Source organism: Oncorhynchus mykiss, chromosome 30 (genome assembly GCF_057628025.1).
Source record: "Oncorhynchus mykiss isolate SJ-2025 chromosome 30, ASM5762802v1, whole genome shotgun sequence".
Classification (NCBI taxonomy): domain Eukaryota; kingdom Metazoa; phylum Chordata; class Actinopteri; order Salmoniformes; family Salmonidae; genus Oncorhynchus; species Oncorhynchus mykiss.
Window position 1 is genome coordinate 40,123,659 of NC_143051.1, and position 20,556 is coordinate 40,144,214.

At 44.3% G+C, this 20,556-nt stretch overlaps 1 protein-coding gene across 1 annotated transcript; it reads right to left on the bottom strand.

The window, feature by feature from the left end:
- Nucleotides 1-2,211: 2,211 nt before the first annotated feature.
- On the bottom strand, nucleotides 2,212-18,106 carry ecm1a (extracellular matrix protein 1a). The gene is made up of 4 exons (XM_036971662.2): nucleotides 18,026-18,106; nucleotides 3,201-3,491; nucleotides 2,772-3,031; nucleotides 2,212-2,642 (listed from the first exon to the last, which is right to left on the bottom strand). Exons 2-4 carry the CDS (start codon nucleotides 3,271-3,273, stop codon nucleotides 2,439-2,441), a joined length of 537 nt encoding a protein of 178 aa, XP_036827557.1. The 5' UTR covers nucleotides 3,274-3,491; nucleotides 18,026-18,106; the 3' UTR covers nucleotides 2,212-2,438.
- Nucleotides 18,107-20,556: the final 2,450 nt, after the last annotated feature.

Genomic DNA, 20,556 nt, shown 5'->3' on the forward strand with positions numbered 1-20,556 from the left:
GATTGAAGAGGTGAATAGAAATGGCAGCTGGTCCCCGAGAGGAGAGACAACAGAAGGCTGAACCGTCTCGACCAGCATGGAGTTATCAAGAGCAGCTGGTGACCAGTCAAGATGACCCTGACTAGCGTAGCTGTGATCAGGGGACATAATGGGAATGCGTAAAGCGGCGTTGGCCACCAATAGTGAGCGAGGGCATCCAGACCCATAGAGACCAACATGGATATCCTGCTGGGGCAATGAGTGTTCTCCTGAAATGCTAACAGGTCCACCTGTGCTTTTCCAAAACCTGTCCAAACCTGTCCCCCCCCCCCCCCCCCCCACGGTAGGCCGTCTCTTGAAAGCATGTCCACTGCATTGTTCAGGACCACGGTGATACAGCAATCCCAAGTGGGTATAGGCCCACGGCAAGAGCTCCCTCTTATCCTCATCCTGCACACCCACAACATGACTGTATTGAAGTGGCCATCACAAAGCCCTGACCTCAATCCTGTAGAAAATTTGTGGGCAGAACTGAAAAAGCGTGTGCGAGCAAGGAGGCCTACAAACCTGACTCAGTTACACCAGCTCTGTCAGGAGGAATGGGCCAACATTCATCCAACTTGTTGTTGGAAGCTTGTGGAAGGCTACCCAAAACATTTGACACAAATTAAACAATTAAAAGGCAATGCTACCAAATACCTATTGAGTATGTAAACTTCTGGCCCACTGGGAATGTGATGAAAGAAATAAAAGCTGAAAGAAATCATTCCCTCTGCTATTATTCTGACATTTCACATTCTTAAAATAAAGTGGTGATCCTAACTGACCTAAGATAGGGGGGCAGGTAGCCTAGTGGTTAGAGTGTTGGACAAGTAACCGAAAGGTTGCAAGTTCAAATCCTTGAGCTGACAAGGTACAAATCTGCCATTCTGCCCCTGAACAAGGCAGAAGGCCACTGTTCCTAGGCCGTCATTGAAAATAAGAGTTTGTTCTTAACTGGCTTGCCGAGTTAAATAAAGATAAAGTAAAAAAGACAAGGAATTTTTACTAGGAGTAAATGTCAGGAATTGTGAAAACTGAGTTTAAATGTATTTGGCTAAGGTGTATATAAACTTCCGAGTTCAACTGCTCCTAAAAACCGATGGGAAGGACTTGTTGAGCGTCACAAATAGAACTTATTTATATTTTAGCGGCTGGCCACGCAGAGGCGCGCGAGAATTGTGGGTGCAATGATTGAATAACACGTGTACTTTTGTTTGCAATGCTCACGCACGAAACGTGAATGGTGTGGTCAGCATGTTAGGGGAGAACTGCTGGCCTGCCGAGTGAAAGTTGCACAGCCTCCCGATCTTGCGGGGTAGGTGCGGTCCCTGAACCCAAAGGCTATAACCGGGAGGCTTCCGGTGGACAGACATGTCACACACAACTAAGACAAACCCTCAGTGCCGCAATAGTGGTAGACCAAACCGAGTATCACACACGTTGGTACACTGTTACAAGGACGAAACCCATAAGAGATGGCACAAGCCAAACCGAGTGGGGTGACAGCAAAGGACCCTGATGGAGAGGCTAGCTAGCTGCTCCAAGCTATTGAATAGCTGCGTGTATACTTCTGCGCTTATACACTCTAACATAGCCCTCTTACAAAGCGAATCCTCCCTGGAAGGAGTCGAAAAAAGGAAAAGATGGAAGTAGTGCAGCTGCAGATATTTAAGGTGGTCGGTCAGCTGCAGCACTACTCGGTACACTGGACTGATCTGAAATTCTTACTCGGAATGTATCCTGCCGCGTGGAAGAACACCATATTGAAGTGATCCAATAGAAACAGAGAAGAGTAGGGGTGTTAACCCCGGTGTCCTGGCTAAATTCCCAATCTGGCCCTCAAACCATCACGGTCACCTAATAATCCCCAGTTTACAATTGGCTCATTAATCCTCCTCCTCTCCCCTGTAACTATTCCCCAGGTCGTTGCTGCAAATGAGAACGTGTTCTCAGTCAATTTACCTGGTAAAATAACGGATAAATAAAACAATAGTGCTACATAACATGTCTGAAAGTAAACTACAAATTCCTTAAGAACTATCAGGAATTTGTACCCATACAATCCAGCCCGCAGGTAACTATACCAAAAATACATCAAATTCAGTCAGTTTGTTGGAACAACAGCGACACTTGGCAGTGGTAGTAGGTATGTGCAATTAATTATCATGACAATAAGAGGGTTGCAAAAAGTTTTGCATAATATTTGTATTTTTCAGTGGCAAGAAAAGGTGTACAGATCAACTTTAATCAACACACTTACTATCTCTAATCAACACACTTATTATCTCTAACCCCAACCTTTAAATATACCATCCAAATAAAGTCGGTCCAGAAATAGTAATCAATCATTAGATTAAACATGAGGTGTTTTTTAGACAAAAGCTCAGGTGATACAAAATATTGTAGTCATGTGGCCTCTAACATGTGTTTGGCTTCCAGGTGAACCCTGGTTCATGAGGCATCTGGGGGGCCATGTAGCCTGCAGTGGGCTCGTAAAAGGGGTTTGGGAGTTCATCGTTAAAGCAGCTCCACCTGGCCTCTCCGCTCTTCCTGCAGCACGGGTATGCCCTGGTCATTACGGCAAACTCTTCGACACAGAACACGGAGAGTGCATTCTGCCACTGCAAGGACAGAAACATAGAGAAAAGTACAGAATAACTTAAAATAAATAATTCCAATATGCAATATTTTCATATAAAATAAATAAATACACACACACACACACACACACACACACACACACAACTCACAGCTTGCTGAGCACAGCACAGGATCTGGACGTTTTGCTGGGCGACTTCTCCACTGCAGCACATACTGTACCAAGACTCCAAACGATTGATGGCTTTTCCACAGCGCCGGAAAAAACTGACACCAGAGCGAGGAAAGAAGCTAGGTGGATACCGGGGGCGACTCTGTCCATAGTGACATATGGCAGCAAGATTCTGTAGGGTTGGGCGTGCAGGAGGGAAAGGGACGTCAGGCTCCTGCAGAGAGCTAAAATTCTGGGTACCTGTGAATAGAAGAGACAGAGCAAAAGTGTGAAGAAAATGTGTGGATAAAAAGAGAGGGAGCTTGAAAAAACATGATACATTCAGACAATCTGTTTCATAGCAGACAAATAATACATTTGAGTGTAATCCCTTTCAAAATGTTAAATGTATAGAAACATTATACAATACCTCCAAGTTTGGCACAATCAAGAGTCAGTAGTGCAAGTAACCAAGAATGTGCGAAAAATCCAGCCAAAATCATGTTTTGTTTGTTGTTGTTTTTGTTAGAAAAAAAAAACTCTGTTCTGCTCTACTGTGAAGTTTTGCGTGGGAGATAGAAGTCTTCTGCTTTCCTTCAAGTTTGTCCAAGCTGTACTGTCCTCATCTTCAACCTGCTTTTATCCAACAGATGGTAGGGGGAGTGAGTCCCGGGGCGTGCCACTCTCATGAATGTGAAATGATGCGAGCAGGGTGTAGATACTGGAAAAGGAAACGGCAAGTACTGAGTACGTCACAGATTAGTACCAGTAATCAAATGAGTACTGTTCGGTCTTTCCTCAAAATCTTGGATTACATTGCAAATGTTTGCTTTGTTAACCTTTCCTCCATTTGTAACAGTGTGTTGTATGTGAAAATGTGATTGTATTATAAATTGTATTTGAATGTATAAGGCCTCTTGTAGGATTAGCCCAAATGAGGACTGAAAGAGATCCTAATAAAATCAAATCCATCGAGTCATATATCCACTTCTTTGGGCTTGACATGTAGGCCTTTTGCCATATTTAGCCAGTTAGCCTATCATTCATAGTTGTTGGACTTTAAGTACTACACTCTTTAAGATTTGTTCCTAAAGAGGTACAAATGCTTGTCACTGGGGTGGTGCACTGTAAGGTTACATCCTTTGTACCTTTAGTTATAGGTACATAATTGTGCCCCAGTGTGTACCTCAGATAGTACCTTTCTTACATATAGGCCACAGGTACAAATCATGCTTTTAGAAAGGTACATTTAGCCTTTATAGGAACCACCACAGTGACAAAGCCTTTTGTTTTTTGAAAGTGTAAAAGTGTACCTCTACCATAGACCACTTCAACTGATACAACACTTCCACTCACGGGTGGACAAAAATAACTAACTGAAACTAAGCCACGCCTCCAATATAATTTCTCAGAGTGCCTTCCAGCTGGGCACAAACTGGTTGACTCAACATTGTTTCAATGTAATTTGTCGACGTATTGTGACGTGGAAAATATATTGCATTTGAAAAAAGTCAAACTGTTGTTTTGAGGGCGAAATTTAAACAACAGGATTATGTCATTATTATGGTAACCAAATTTAAACATAAACAAATCTGTATAAAATATGTTGAATTTGTACCTTTAAAACATTAGATTTTCCACATTATATCCACAAAGAGAAATTAACAGTAGGCTGGACAGCAAATGAGAAAATAATAATAGGCTGGGCAGCACCAACTGAGAATTGATCGATCTACAGCTACCCATTGATCGCCCATCCAAGATTTTAACCTTCTTTTTTTTACAAGATCAGCTTTAAAACCATAGCTCTGATTCTTTTTCTCTTTCATGAGATGGTCATTTTGCATCATATCTTGTTTGGTTGCTTTTGTGTGTGTTTATTTCATGCTCAATAGGCTTTAGATTATTTATTTTGTTTATATTTAGCTTGTTTTTTGGATGAAAAGCGATGATGAACATCAATGCATCACATCACATTTACATTTCATAATACAACAAAGATTGAGAATTGATTCGAACTTGCCTTCCGGTCGTTTGCTTCTGTTCCAAAACGTGTCAAACTCATTCCACGGAGGGCCGAGTGTCTGTGAGTTTTCGCTCCACCCTTGTACTTGATTGATGAATTAAGGTCACTAATTAGTAAGGGACTTCCCTCACCTTGTTGTCTAGGTCTTTTTCACATTTTTAAATATTTGTTTGGTTATTTATTTATTACTTTTTGGTCTCATTTGAAAGGAAAAACCAAAACCCGTAGACACTCGGTCCTCCATGGAATGAGTTTGACTCCCATGTGTTACAGTATTAAGATCACCTTCTATAACGACCTTATACCCTACGCATAAAAGTTCCACCACAGACGTTCCTTTTACTCATAGCCTACGTTTTAAACTTGGTCAACGTTAGATCTTTCAGGCAGAATTCTTGTTAAAAAATAATATCTGCCTTGGCTTTTAAAAAAGTGTCTCCTTTTTCTCCTTCCTATTTCTGCTCAACTGAAAGCCGCACAGATTATACTTCAGGATGTTAATTTGGTGTTGCATCATCAAAAAATCTAGGGTGACATACTATGTAGGGCTAAGTTTCACATCTTTCTTTTTTGCATAACCTGGTTTTAACCATGCCCAGCCCTACTTATGTTTGTCACTTACTATTACCAATGTGCTATCGTGAGAATGATTGTTGAGAGATCTCCACTTAAAAACTAAATAGATTTACTTTTGCTACTGGAAGTCACGCCAAAGGGTAGGTTTAGAAGAGCAAATTAAATGTGACCATGCTGTATCACTCATACAGTGCATTCAGAAAGTATTCATACCCCTTGATTTATTCCACATTTTGTTGTGTTACAGCCTGAATTCAAAATGGATAAAATCGATTTTTTTCCTCTCCCACCTACACACAATACCCCATAATGACAAAATGAAAGCATGTTTTCAGAAAGTTTTGCAAATGTATTGAAAGTTAAATACAGAAATATCGAATTTACGTTAGTATTGACTCAGATGTGTGAATACTTTGTAGATCACCTTTGGCAGCGATTACAGCTGTCTCTAAGAGCTTTCCACACCAGGATTGTGGAACATTTGCCCATTATTCTTTTCAAATTGGTTGTTGATCATTGCTAGATGTAGATTTAAGTCAAAACTGTAACTCGGCCACATTCACTGTCTTCTTGTTAAGCAAGTCCTGTGTAGATTTGGCCTTGTGTTTTAGGTTATTGCCCTGCTGAAAGGTGAATTCATAGCATGATGAAGCCACCACCATGCTGGAAAATGTGGAGAGTAGTACTCAGTAATGCGTCGTATTGGATTTGCTCCAAACATAACACTTTGTATTCAGGACAAAAAGTAAAGTAAAAGTCACAATTTTTGTAGTATTACTTCAGTGCCTTGTTGCAAACAGGATGCACAGACTTTGTTCTGTACAGACTTTCTTCGTTTCTCTCTGTAAATTAGGTTAATATTGTGGAGTAACCTCAATGCTGTTGAGTCACCATTTGCTTAATGGTGAAATTCATGAGCGGTTTCCTTCCTCTCCGGCAACTAAGTTAGGAAGGACACCTGTATCTTAGTAGTGACTGGGTGTATTGATACACCATCCAAAGTGTAATAACTTCAACATGCTAAAAGGGATATTCAAAGTCTGCTTTTTTTTATCCATCTACCAATGGGTGCCCTTTGCGAGGCATTGGAAAACCTCCCTGGATTTTGGCTGAATCTGTGTTTAAAATTCACTGCTCGACTGAGGGACCTTACAATTATCTGTATGTTTGGGGTACAGAGATGAGGTGGTAGTCATTCAAAAATCACGTTAAACACTATTTGTATTTATTTATTTTACCCTTATTTTACCAGGTAAGTTGATTGAGAACACATTCTTACAGCAACGACCTGGGGAATAGTTACAGGGGAGAGGAGGAGGGATGAATGAGCCAATTGGAAGCTTGTATTATTGCACACTTATTGAGCAAAATTCCATGTAACTTATTATTTGACCTGTTAAGCAAATTTTTCCTCCCAAACTTATTTAGGCTTGTCATAGCAAAGGGGTTGAATACTTATTGACACGAGACATTTCAGGTTTTCATTTTTTATAAAAATTTCAAAAACATAATTCCACTTTGGCATTATGGGGTATTGTATTAAAAATCCACCTTTCCAGAAACAAGTCTCTCCCCGTTGCCGCTTGCTATAGATCACCCTCTGCCCCCAGCTGTGCCCTGGACACCATAGATGGGGGGGCAATCAATTCACATAGCCTGTGCTGCTAGGTGACCTAAACTGGGACATGCTTAACACCCCGGCCATCCTACAATCTAAGCTTGATGCCCTCAATCTCACACAAATTATCAAAGAACCTACCAGGTACAACCCCAAATCCGTAAACACGGGCACCCTCATAGGTATCATCCTAACCAACTTGCCCTCCAAATACACCTTTGCTGTTTTCAACCAAGATCTCAGCGATCATTGCCTCATTGCCTGCATCCGTAAATGGGTCTGCGGTCAAACGACCACCCCTCATCACTGTCAAACGCTCCCTAAAACACTTCAGAGAGCAGGCCTTGCTAATCGACCTGGCCGGGGTATCCTGGAATGATATTGACCTCATCCTGTCAGTAGAGGATGCCTAGTTATTCTTTAAATGAAAGAAAACCCTCTCTGTTCTATTAGATCGCTAACTCTCAATCCATGATAAAGCAGAGAATGTATATCCATGTTTTTTTAGCAACAGATTGTGATCAATGATATCAAAAGCTGCACTGAAGTCTAACAAAACAGCTCCCACAATCTTATTATTATTTTCTTTCAGCCAATAATTTAGTCATTTGTGTCAGTGACAAGCATGTTGAGTGCATTCTGGGAAATATGAATGATTATGGTTCAAATGTGCCTTTTTAGGGTACCAGCCCAGTGACAAAGCCGTTTATTTTATTTTAGGTTGCAAAAATTCATAGTTGTACCTTATGGTGAATCCACATATGTACCTTTCTTCATTACATTGCTTTTCTGCTAAGCTAAGGTACCGACCAGTACCATCAAGAGTTGAGGGTACACAAAATACGTTTGGACCCTGGGAAACAGAAATGTATCGTAAGTTGAGAGTGTGATAATTGTATATTTTTTTATATAAAAAATGATTGGGTACGAAAATGTACTACTATACTAGATTATTCGCACATGTACCCTAAAAGGTACCGAACAGTACCCGTGTGAGATTATATGTGTCCATCTGAAGGTACATTATGTGTATTTTGATCTTATTGTATCCCAGGGAACAATACTTGACCCTTATTTCTATGAGTTTACACACTGGACATCTTTGTAGGCCCTACTTATGTCACAGTATAACTTTAGACCGTCCCCTCGCCCATACCCGGGCGCAAACCAGGGACCCTCTGCACACATCAACAACAGTCACCCACGAAGCATCGTTACCCATCGCTCCACAAAAGCCGCGGCCCTTGCAGAGCAAGGGGAACTACTACTTCAAGGTCTTAGAGCAAGTGACGTCACCGATTGAAACGCTATTTAGCGAGAACACCGCTAACTAGCTAGCCATTTCACATCCGTTACACTTACATATTGAATGCCTGCTACATACAAGGAATACTGCCTCTTGATATCTCAGTCACAAAATTACCTGTTTCCACTTCAATGTCACACTCCTGTCAACCTCCATTGCCTGATTGGCAACATTGACCTTGATCAAGTCCCTTTTATTGTTGTAGTCCGTACAGCGACATATTTCTCTCATTCCTCATCAGTCAACCTGGTCTCAGAGCATTTCAAATGATTCTGTACGTAATTCCGAGATGTTTCGTATGGTATGTATTCATTCGTGTGTGTCAATCACCCATTTCATATGATATGTTCTGAATTTGCAAATGTACTATATGTTACGAATTTGCAAAAAAAAGTGGCTAGGTGGCTGATGTTAACTGGCTTGCTAACGTTAGCTAGGCTAGGGGTTAGGGTTAAGTTTAGAAGTTAGGTTAAAGGGTTAAGGTTAGGGGAAAAGTTAGCTGAAAGGGTTAATGTTAGGGTTAGGTGAAGAGTTACCAAAAAGGGTTAGGTGAAGAGTTAGCAAACATGCTAGTACAGTGCATTCGGAAAGTATTCAGACACCTTGACTTTTTCCACATTTTGTTACTTTATAGCCTTATTCTAAATTGATTTTTTCCCTCATCAATCTACACACAATACCCCATAATTACAAAGCAAAAACAGATTTTTTGAATTTTTGCAGATTTATAAAAAAAAACAACAACTGAAATATCACATTTACATAAGTATTCAGACCCTTCAGCAAATTACCAGGAGCTCATCCTCCCCAATTAGGTGAAACCATTTACTCATCTAGGGGGCCACCAATAATATTAAACTGGTTATGGTGGTCACTCAGGGCTGCAATTATAGGGTGAAGTACCAAGAATAAAGTCTGCCAAAAACAATTATTTAAGTGCAAAGTTAGCTGTGAGTGAATAATAGCCTGTTATGCTGACAAAGGAAAATAACCGGGGGAGGTTGCTGTGCACAGCACAGAATGACGCATTCTATGGCCTACCTATAGCGCTAGTCAGTCGAGCATTCCTTGTCTTCATTAGAATAACATTCAGTCATCATACCGCTAAAACAAAACAAAATGTGCACTTTGTGCCAAAGTGCCTAGTTTTCTATTGCACCATGGCAACTTTGGTAAGCACACAGGCTTTAGTTCACTCAAGCACACTCACATGGTCTCCATGCAGGTAGTAGCCAACAGGCCTCATTCATGAAACTGGCATTCTGTCAAGGACACATGATGACATGAACAAATGTTTCATGTTACAAAAATAGCTCTTGCAAACCCAAATATTGAATGTTATTATGACAGCACATTGTGATTTAGCCTACTGGATAAGTCTTATCAAAATTTTTTTTTAAATAAATAAGAATTCTTGTTTTGCCTCTTGAAAAATGTTTTATTGTCACATACACAGGATAGGTGCAGTGAAATGTGTTGTTTTAAATGTTTTACCTGTCCATGTTGAACTTGCAACCTGAGAAAGAGGATGTTGATTGCAATAACTTTCCCTTTTATCAACCTAATGTCTGTGAAACAATGAAATGTGTGTTCTGCACAATGTTCATATGTACTTTTAAAAATGTATAATTCAAATCAAATTGTATTAGTCACAAGAGCCGAATACAACAGGTGTAGTAGACCTGCAGTTTCAAAAAATACGGATAAGAATAACAAATAATTCAAGAAGAGCAGTAAAAAAATAACAATATATACAGGGGGTGCCGGTACAGAATCAATGTGCGGGGGCACCGGAGTCTTATGGCTTGGGAGTAGAAGCATCTTGGAACTAGACTTGGCACTCCGGTAGTGCTTGCCGTGTGGTAGCAGAGAGAACGGTCTAGGGTGGCTGGAGTCTGACAATTTTCAGGTCCTTCCTCTGACACCGCCTGGTATAGAGGTCCTGGATGGCAGGAATCTTGGCCCCAGTGATGTACTGGGCCGTATTTGTTATTCTCTGTAGTGCCTTGCGGTCGGAAGCCGAGCAGTGATGCAGGCAGTGATGCAATCAGTCAGGATGCTCTCGATGGTGCAGCTGTAGAATATTTTGAGGAACTGAGGACCCATGCCAAATCTTTTCAGTCTCAGGGGGAAAAGGTTTTGTCGTGCCCGCTTCACGGCTGTCATGGTGTGCTTGGACCATGTTAGTTTGTTGGTGATGTGGAACCCATTGGAACTTGAAGCTCTCAACCTGCTCCACTGCAGCCCCGTCAATTTTTATTTTTATTTTACCTTTATTTAACCAGGCAAGTCAGTTAAGAACAAATTCTTATTTTCAATGACGGCCTGGGAACAGTGGGTTAACTGCCTGTTCAGGGGCAGAACGACAGATTTGTACCTTGTCAGCTCGGGGGTTTGAACTCGCAACCTTCCGGTTACTAGTCCAACGCTCTAACCACTAGGCTACCCTGCCGCCCCAATGAGAATGGGGGCGTGCTCGGTCCTCTTTTTCCTGTAGTCCACAATCATCTCCTTGGTCTTGATCACGTTGAGGGAGAGGTTGTTGTCCTGGCACCACTCTGCCAGGTGTCTGACCTCCTCCCTGTAGGTTGTCTCGTCGTTGTCGGTGATCAGGCCTACGACTGCTGTGTCATCTGCTAATTTAATGATGGTGTTGGAATCGTGTCTGGCTGTGCAGTCATGAGTGAACAGGGAGTACAGGAGGGGGCTGAGCACGCACCCCTGAGGTGCCCCTGTGTTGAGGATCAGCGTGGTGGATGTGTTGTTACCTACCCTCACCACCTGGTGGCGGCCAGTCAGGAAATCCAGGATCCAGTTTCAGAGGGAGGTGTTTAGTCGCAGAGTCCTTAGCTTATTGATGAGCTTTGAGGGCACTATGGTGTTGAACGCTGAGCTGTAGTCAATGAATAGCATTCTCACATAGGTGTTCCTTCCGTTCAGGTGGGAAAGAGCAGTGTGGAGTGCAATAGAGACTGTGTCATCTGTGGATCTCTTGTGGCGGTGTCATGCACGTGATAGAGGACCCAAAAGCGGTTTAACAAAAACAGAGTTCTTTAATGTCGAAACACAGGTAAGACATAGATCCTCTTCAAATGGATATGATGGCAAAATAAACAACCCGCAGAGAGGGCGACAAATGAAACATAAAGTCCTTCTGAATATCACAGAAGAGTTCCCCTTCTAGCAGCAGAGGAGAATAGCTGGGTTAGAGTCCTATTCTAGCAGCAGAGGGGATTAGCTGGGTTGTAGAGGACAGAGGTACCTGATCACACGTAGACTCAGATGAACAGGCAGATTCCGACAGGACAGGACAAGGTTGAAGCAAACAAGACGATAGTTTGGTTCTGGCATGAGAAACTCAAACGAGAATCTGACAAAGACAGAAGCAGGAACAGAGAGAGAAATAGAGACCCAATCAGAGGGAAAAAGGGAACAGGTGGGAAAAGGGTGAACGAGGTAGTTAGAGAAGACAAGGAACAGCTGGGGGAAGGAGGGGAAGAGAAGGCAACCCAATACGACCAGCAGAGGGAGACAGGGTGAAGAGAAAGAACAGGAACAAGACACAACATGACAATACATGACAGTACCCCCCCACTCACCGAGCGCCTCCTGGCGCACTCGAGGAGGAAACCTGGCGGCAACGGAGGAAATCATCGATCAGCGAACGGTCCAGCACGTCCCGAGAGGGAACCCAACTCCTTTCCTCAGGACCGTACCCCTCCCAATCCACTAGGTACTGATGACCACGGCCCGAGGACGCATGTCCAAAATCTTACGGACCCTGTAGATAGGTGCGCCCTCGACAAGGATGGGGGGGGGGAAGACGAGCGGGGGCGCGAAGAACGGGCTTAACACAGGAGACATGGAAGACCGGGTGGACGCGACGAAGATATCGCGGAAGAAGAAGTCGCACTGCGACAGGATTAATGATCTGAGAAATACGGAACGGACCAATGAACCGCGGGGTCAACTTGCGAGAAGCTGTCTTAAGGGGAAGGTTCTGAGTGGAGAGCCAAACTCTCTGACCGCGACAATATCTAGGACTCTTAGTTCTACGCTTATTAGCGGCTCTCACAGTCTGCGCCCTATAACGGCAAAGTGCAGACCTGACCCTCTTCCAGGTGCGCTCGCAACGTTGGACAAAAGCCTGAGCGGAGGGGACGCTGGACTCGGCGAACTGAGACGAGAACAGCGGAGGCTGGTACCCGAGGCTACTCTGAAAAGGAGATAGCCCGGTCGCAGACGAAGGAAGCGAGTTGTGGGCGTATTCTGCCCAGGGGAGCTGTTCTGACCAAGACGCAGGGTTACGAAAAGAAAGACTGCGTAAGATGCGACCAATAGTCTGATTGGCCCGTTCTGCTTGACCGTTAGACTGGGGGTGAAAGCCGGAAGAGAGACTGACGGAAGCCCCAATCAAACGGCAAAACTCCCTCCAAAATTGAGACGTGAATTGCGGACCCCTGTCCGAAACGACGTCTGACGGAAGGCCATGAATTCTGAAAACATTCTCGATGATGATTTGTGCCGTTTCTTTAGCAGAAGGGAGCTTAGCAAGGGGAATAAAATGAGCCGCCTTAGAGAACCTATCGACAACCGTAAGAATAACAGTCTTCCCCGCTGACGATGGCAGTCCGGTGATAAAATCTAAGGCGATGTGAGACCACGGTCGAGAGGGAATGGGAAGCGGCCTGAGACGGCCGGCAGGAGGGGAGTTACCGGACATAGTCTGCGCGCAGACCGAACAAGCAGCCACGAAACGACGCGTGTCATGCTCCCGGGTGGGCCACCAAAAACGCTGGCGAATGGAAGCAAGCGTACCCCGAACGCCAGGGTGGCCGACTAACTTGGCAGAGTGAGCCCACTGAAGAACGGCCAGACGAGTAGGAACGGGAACGAAAAGAAGGTTCCTAGGACAAGCGCGCGGCGACGGAGTGTGAGTGAGTGCTTGCTTTACCTGCCTCTCAATTCCCCAGACAGTCAACCCGACAACACGCCCCTCAGGGAGAATCCCCTCGGGGTCAGTGGAGGCTACTGAAGAACTGAAGAGACGAGATAAAGCATCAGGCTTGGTGTTCTTAGAGCCCGGACGATAAGAAATCACGAACTCGAAACGAGCGAAAAACAGCGCCCAACGAGCCTGACGCGCATTAAGTCGTTTGGCAGAACGGATGTACTCAAGGTTCCTATGGTCAGTCCAAACGACAAAAGGAACGGTCGCCCCCTCCAACCACTGTCGCCATTCGCCTAGGGCTAAGCGGATGGCGAGCAGTTCGCGGTTTCCCACATCATAGTTACGTTCCGACGGCGACAGGCGATGAGAAAAATACGCGCAAGGGTGGACCTTGTCGTCAGAGAGGGAGCGCTGAGAAAGAATGGCTCCCACGCCCACCTCTGACGCGTCAACCTCGACAACGAACTGTCTAGAGACGTCAGGTGTAACAAGGATAGGTGCGGATGTAAAACGATTCTTGACGAGATCAAAAGCTCCCTGGGCGGAAACGGACCACTTAAAGCACGTCTTGACAGAAGTAAGGGCTGTGAGAGGAGCTGCCACCTGACCGAAATTACGGATGAAACAACGATAGAAGTTCGCGAAGCCGAGAAAGCGCTGCAGCTCGACGCGTGACTTAGGGACGGGCCAATCAATGACAGCTTGGACCTTAGCGGGATCCATCTTAATGCCTTCAGCGGAAATAACAGAACCGAGAAATGTGACGGAGGAGGCATGAAAAGTGCACTTCTCAGCCTTCACAATAAGACAATTCTCTAAAAGGCGCTGGAGGACACGTCGAACGTGCTGAACATGAATCTGGAGTGACGGTGAAAAAATCAGGATATCGTCAAGGTAAACGAAAACAAAGATGTTCAGCATGTCTCTCAGGACGTCATTGACTAATGCCTGAAAGACAGCTGGAGCGTTAGCGAGGCCGAAAGGAAGAACCCGGTATTCAAAGTGCCCTAACGGAGTGTTAAACGCCGTCTTCCACTCGTCCCCTTCCCTGATGCGCACGAGATGGTAAGCGTTACGAAGGTCCAACTTAGTGAAAAATCTGGCTCCCTGCAGGATCTCGAAGGCTGAAGACATAAGAGGAAGTGGATAACGATTCTTCACTGTTATGTCATTCAGCCCTCGATAATCTATGCAGGGGCGCAGAGACCCGTCCTTCTTTTTGACAAAAAAAACCCCCGCTCCGGCGGGAGAGGAGGAGGGGACTATGGTACCGGCGTCAAGAGCTACAGACAAATAATCTTCGAGAGCCTTACGTTCGGGAGCCGACAGAGAGTATAGTCTACCCCGGGGGGGAGTGGTTCCCGGAAGGAGATCAATACTACTATCATACGACCGGTGTGGAGGAAGAGAGGTGGCCCTGGACCGACTGAACACCGTGCGCAGATCGTGATATTCCTCCGGCACCCCTGTCAAATCACCAGGCTCCTCCTGTGAAGAAGAGACAGAGGAAACAGGAGGGATAGCAGACATTAAACATTTCACATGACAAGAGACGTTCCAGGAGAGGATAGAATTACTAGACCAATTAATAGAAGGATTATGACAAACTAGCCAGGGATGGCCCAAAACAACAGGTGTAAAAGGTGAACGAAAAATTAAAAAAGAAAGGGTTTCGCTATGATTACCAGAGACAGTGAGGGTTAAAGGTAGCGTCTCACGCTGAATCCTGGGGAGAGGACTACCATCCAAAGCGAACAAGGCCGTGGGCTCCCTTAACTGTCTGAGAGGAATGTCATGTTCCCGAGCCCAGGTCTCGTCCATAAAACAGCCCTCCGCCCCAGAGTCTATCAAGGCACTGCAGGAAGCTGACGAACCGGTTCAGCGTAGATGGACCGACAAGGTAGTGCAGGATCTTGAAGGAGAGACAGGAGTAGTAGCGCTCACCAGTAGCCCTCCGCTTACTGATGAGCTCTGGCTTTTACTGGACATGAAGTGACAAAATGACCAGCAGAACCGCAATAGAGACAGAGGCGGTTGGTGATTCTCCGTTCCCTCTCCTTAGTCGAGATGCGGATACCTCCCAGCTGCATAGGCTCAGCACCCGAGCCGGCAGAGGAAGATGGTAGTGATGCGGAGAGGGGGGCAACGGAGAACGCAAGCTCCTTTCCACGAGCTCGGTGACGAAGATCAACCCGTCGCTCTATGCGAATAGCGAGTTCAATCAAGGAATCCACGCTGGAAGGAACCTCCCGGGAGAGAATCTCATCCTTTACCTCCGCGCGGAGACCCTCCAGAAAACGAGCGAGCAAAGCCGGCTCGTTCCAGTCACTGGAGGCAGCAAGAGTGCGAAACTCAATAGAGTAGTCTGTTATGGATCGATTACCTTGACATAGGGAAGACAGGGCCCTGGAAGCTTCCTCCCCAAAAACAGAACGATCAAAAACCCGTATCATCTCCTCCTTAAAGTCCTGATACTGGTTAGTACACTCAGCCCTTGCCTCCCAGATTGCCGTGCCCCACTCACGAGCCCGTCCAGTAAGGAGAGATATGACGTAGGCGATACGAGATGTGCTCCTGGAGTAAGTGTTGGGCTGGAGAGAAAACACAATATCACACTGGGTGAGGAACGAGCGACATTCAGTGGGCTCCCCAGAGTAACACGGCGGGTTATTGATTCTGGGCTCCGTAGATTCGAAAGCCCTGGAAGTGGCCGGTGGATCGAGGCAGAGATGGTGAATCTGTTCTGTGAGGTTGGAGACTTGGGCGGCCAGGGTCTCAACGGTATGTCGAGCAGCAGGCAATTCCTGCTCGTGTCTGCCTAGCATCGCTCCCTGGATCTCGACGGCTGAGTGGAGAGGATCCGAAGTCGCTGGGTCCATTCTTGGTCAGATTCTTCTGTCATGCACGTGATAGAGGACCCAAAAGCGGTTTAACAAAAACAGAGTTCTTTAATGTCGAAACACAGGTAAGACATAGATCCTCTTCAAATGGATATGATGGCAAAATAAACAACCCGCAGAGAGGGCGACAAATGAAACATAAAGTCCTTCTGAATATCACAGAAGAGTTCCCCTTCTAGCAGCAGAGGAGAATAGCTGGGTTAGAGTCCTATTCTAGCAGCAGAGGGGATTAGCTGGGTTGTAGAGGACAGAGGTACCTGATCACACGTAGACTCAGATGAACAGGCAGATTCCGACAGGACAGGACAAGGTTGAAGCAAACAAGACGATAGTTTGGTTCTGGCATGAGAAACTCAAACGAGAATCTGACAAAGACAGAAGCAGGAACAGAGAGAGAAATAGAGACCCAATCAGAGGGAAAAAGGGAACAGGTGGGAAAAGGGTGAACGAGGTAGTTAGAGAAGACAAGGAACAGCTGGGGGAAGGAGGGGAAGAGAAGGCAACCCAATACAACCAGCAGAGGGAGACAGGGTGAAGAGAAAGAACAGGAACAAGACACAACATGACAATACATGACAGGCGGTATGCAAAATGGAGTGGGTCTAGGGTTTCTGGGATGATGGTGTTGATGTGAGCCATGACAAGCCTTTCAAAGCACTTCATGGCTACATATGTGAGTGCTACGGGTAGGTAGACATTTAGGCAGGTTACCTTAGTGTTCTTGGGCACAGGCACTATCTGCTTAAAACATGTTGGTATTACAGACTCTTGTAGGGGGAGGTTGAAAATGTCAGTGAAGACACTTGTTGGGTTGTGCCGTGGCGGAGATCTTTGTGGGCTATACTCGGCCTTGTCTCAGGATGGTAAGTTGGTGGTTGAAGATATCCCTCTAGTGGTGTGGGGGCTGTGCTTTGTCAAAGTGGGTGGGGTTATATCCTTCCTGTTTGGCCCTGTCCGGGGGTATCATCGGATGGGGCCACAGTGTCTCCTTACCCCTCCTGTCTCAGCCTCCAGTATTTATGCTGCAGTAGTTTGTGTCGAGGGGCTAGGGTCAGTTTGTTATATCTGGAGTACTTCTCCTGTCTTATCCGGTGTCCTGTGGGAATTTAAGTATGCTCTCTCTAACTCTCTCTTTCTTTCTCTCTCTCGGAGGACCTGAGCCCTAGGACCATGCCTCAGGACTACCTGGCATGATGACTCCTTGCTGTCTCCAGTCCACCTGGGCTGTGCTGCTGCTCCAGTTTCAACTGTTCTGCCTGTGATTATTATTATTTGACCATGCTGGTCATTTATGAACATTTGAACATCTTGGCCATGTTCTGTTATAATCTCCACCCGATACAGCCAGAAGAGGACTGGCCACCCCTCATAGCCTGGTTCCTCTCTAGGTTTCTTCCTAGGTTTTGGCCTTTCTAGGGAGTTTTTCCTAGCCACCGTGCTTCCTGCTTTAATTTGTGCTAATTTGTGGAGGGCGAGGGAGAGCTTTGTATGCATCTCTGTGTGTGGGGTATAGGTGGTCCAGAGTTCTTTTCCCTCTGGTTGCACGTTTAATATGTTGATAGAAATTAGGTAAAACTGATTTAAGTTCGCCTGCATTAAAGTCCCTGGCTACTAGGAGCGTTGCCTCTGGGTGAACATTTTCTTGTTTGCTTATGGCAGAATACAGCTCATTAAATGTTATCTTGGTGCCAGCCTCTGACTGTGGTGGTATGTAAACAGCTACAAAGAATATAAATGAGAACTGTCTCAGTAGATAATGTGGTCTGCAGCTTATCATGAGAAACTCTACCTCAGGTGAGCAATGGCTCGAGACTTCCTTAGATATTGTGCACCATCTGTTGTTTACAAAAATGCATAGACCGCCACCCCTCGTCTTACCAGATGCCGCTGTTCTATCCTGCCGGTACATCGTATACTCAGCCAGCTGTATGTTGTTATTGTCGTCGTTCAGCCACGACTCTGTGAAGCAGAAGATGTCAAACAATGTCTTGAGTGTGTTGGGTTTAAAGTTCCTGTAGGGTATGACTAAAGCAATGTTTTTATTCACCACCCTGAACATAAATACTGTTATTCAATAGCATTGCATACAATTTCCTCAGCAGCGAATCAGCTAAAAACCATGACTCACCAGCTCTGTAAACCAATAGGTTAGAGGTGAAAAAGGTTAGTTGAGCCACCCCTTGTTTCTAGGAAACCATACACAAAATGAATAATGTCACCATATTTGCATTGAGTCTGTAAAGGCAGAAACCACATGGAAAATGTTGTAAGCATTGTTAGGTCCAAAAAACTGATTTAACCTAGTCAAATTATTGTATTGTGTTAGAGGTTTTGTATCTCAACCAAAGTACATAGTTTTAAGACTGTTTTATTCATTAGTTGGGATCTCTATAAGCTACAATATGATGTCCTAAACCTAGCACAAAAGCAGAGGTGGCTGGTGGGAGGAGCTATGGGAGGATGGGCTCATTGTAATGGATGGAATGGTATTAATGGAATGGAGTCAAACAACTGGTTTCCATATGTTTGATGTCGTTCCATTAATTAATTAATTGTGACATTTGGCAAGGCAAGATTTCTGATTATTTCCAGGAATACACAACATCCAATATTCTGAAATTTACCTTTTGCACAGAGAGGAGTTTCCTCACCATTTTAGCTGCTGGACATTTAGCTATTGGACACTCGCATTTTGTTGTGCTTTGAAAGACCAACTTAACTGCAATATATTTGTTAGGGATTGTATGCCATTAGATATAACATCTACTGAATATTACAATACACATTTTCTGAAGCTACCAAATGTAATCAGTGTATCTATTTTTCATATGCATCAGTATGCTTTTCTTAAAGGCCAGGTGCAGTCAAAAATGTGATATTCTTGTGTTTTTATATATACTGAGTGTACAAAACATTAGGAACACTCCTTTGTCCTCAGAACAGCCTCACTTCGTCAGTGAATGGACTCTAAAAGGCGTCGAAAGCGTTCCACAGTTGGCTGGATGTTCTTTGAGTGGTGGATCATTCTTGATACACACAGGAAACTGTTGAGGGTGAAAAACCCAGCAGCATTGCAGTTCTTGACACACTCAAACCGGTGCGCCTGGCATTTACTACCATACCTCGTTCAAAGGCACTTAAATCTTTTGTCTTTCCCATTCACCTTCTGAATGGCACACATACACAATCCATGTCTCAACTGTCTCAAAGCTTAAAAATCCTTTAACTGGTCTCATCCCCTTCATCTACACTGATTATAGTGGATTTAACAAGTGCCGTCAATAAGGGATCATAGCTATCACCTGGATTCGTCTGGTAAGTCTATATGGCATGGAAAGAGCAGGTGTTCCTAATGTTTTGTACACTTAGTGTAGATTTCCACACAATGAGATTGGAATAAAACTGTGAAAATTATTATAATGCTATTTTAGTGTAAGAGCTGTTTGAAAAGACCGCCTGAAATTACAGTCTGTTTTGATGGGATGGGGTTATTAGACCAATAGGAAAGAGTTCCAAATCTCTCTGCCAATAATGGCTAGTTTTCCCTTCCCCACTTGAACCACTCCCACATAATCCAGGCAAAATTCTTTGCTAACAAGCTATTTTTGTTTGTATTTTTGTTTTAATTGAAAACAATCACAGTAAGGTACTTAATTGTTGCCCAGAAATTATTTGATATTGAGGTAAAAACTGCTGCATTGGACCTTTAACCTCTGCATTGGTGTGGATATAGCAAATGGTTTTGAGTTACTATGGAACAGAATACACATAAACAGCAACCAAGCATCTGGATTGTGTTGATGTATTCCCCGAACCCCACCCAGTCGATATGAGATGTGATAACATCTGGACAGAAGGGTTTGCCATGTACAGAGGTGACACCTGTCCTGGCAGGTGGCACCTGACAATGGTGCCAGTAGCCAGTCATTCAAGTAAGCGATTTCAGAGTTTTTGTATGTTTGTTGACTAGTAGGTCTAGTCCTGTAGGTCTGAAATTAGAATCCATTTGGCATGGCTTTTAGATGTGTTTTAGTGCTTATTAGTTCCTGTTCTTTTCAAAGAGAGGCTGTTGTATGGTGTCGGGGATAATCATACTTTTTTTGCCATAAGGATGAAGGGGTCACTGCAATGATTCACAGTTCTCCTGCTTGGTGGAAAGTACTAGATAGTGAGCAAGCAAAAAAAAAATCTTATTGCGACCAAACTATTTTGTGTAGACAAAACTGGAGGAGAGTAAGGTCAGGTCCTGTTATTGTCAGGAATAACAATTAATTGCACTGAGTGAGAGTTTGAAAACATAATATAACATAATATAGTATAATATAGTATAAATATTATTATATTTATACAGTATATTGTAGTATTTACTGTGGTGATTTTGCCGACTTGGCAGTAGTACTACACTAGTA

Coding starts and splice junctions, on each gene's coding strand:
- ecm1a (XM_036971662.2), bottom strand. CDS start 3,273: ATGATTTTGGCTGGATTTTTCGCACATTCTTGGTTACTTGCACTACTG. Junction 3,032..3,200: donor TGATTGTGCCAAACTTGGAG/GTATTGTATAAT, acceptor TTCTATTCACAG/GTACCCAGAATTTTAGCTCT. Junction 2,643..2,771: donor TGTGCTGTGCTCAGCAAGCT/GTGAGTTGTGTG, acceptor CTGTCCTTGCAG/TGGCAGAATGCACTCTCCGT.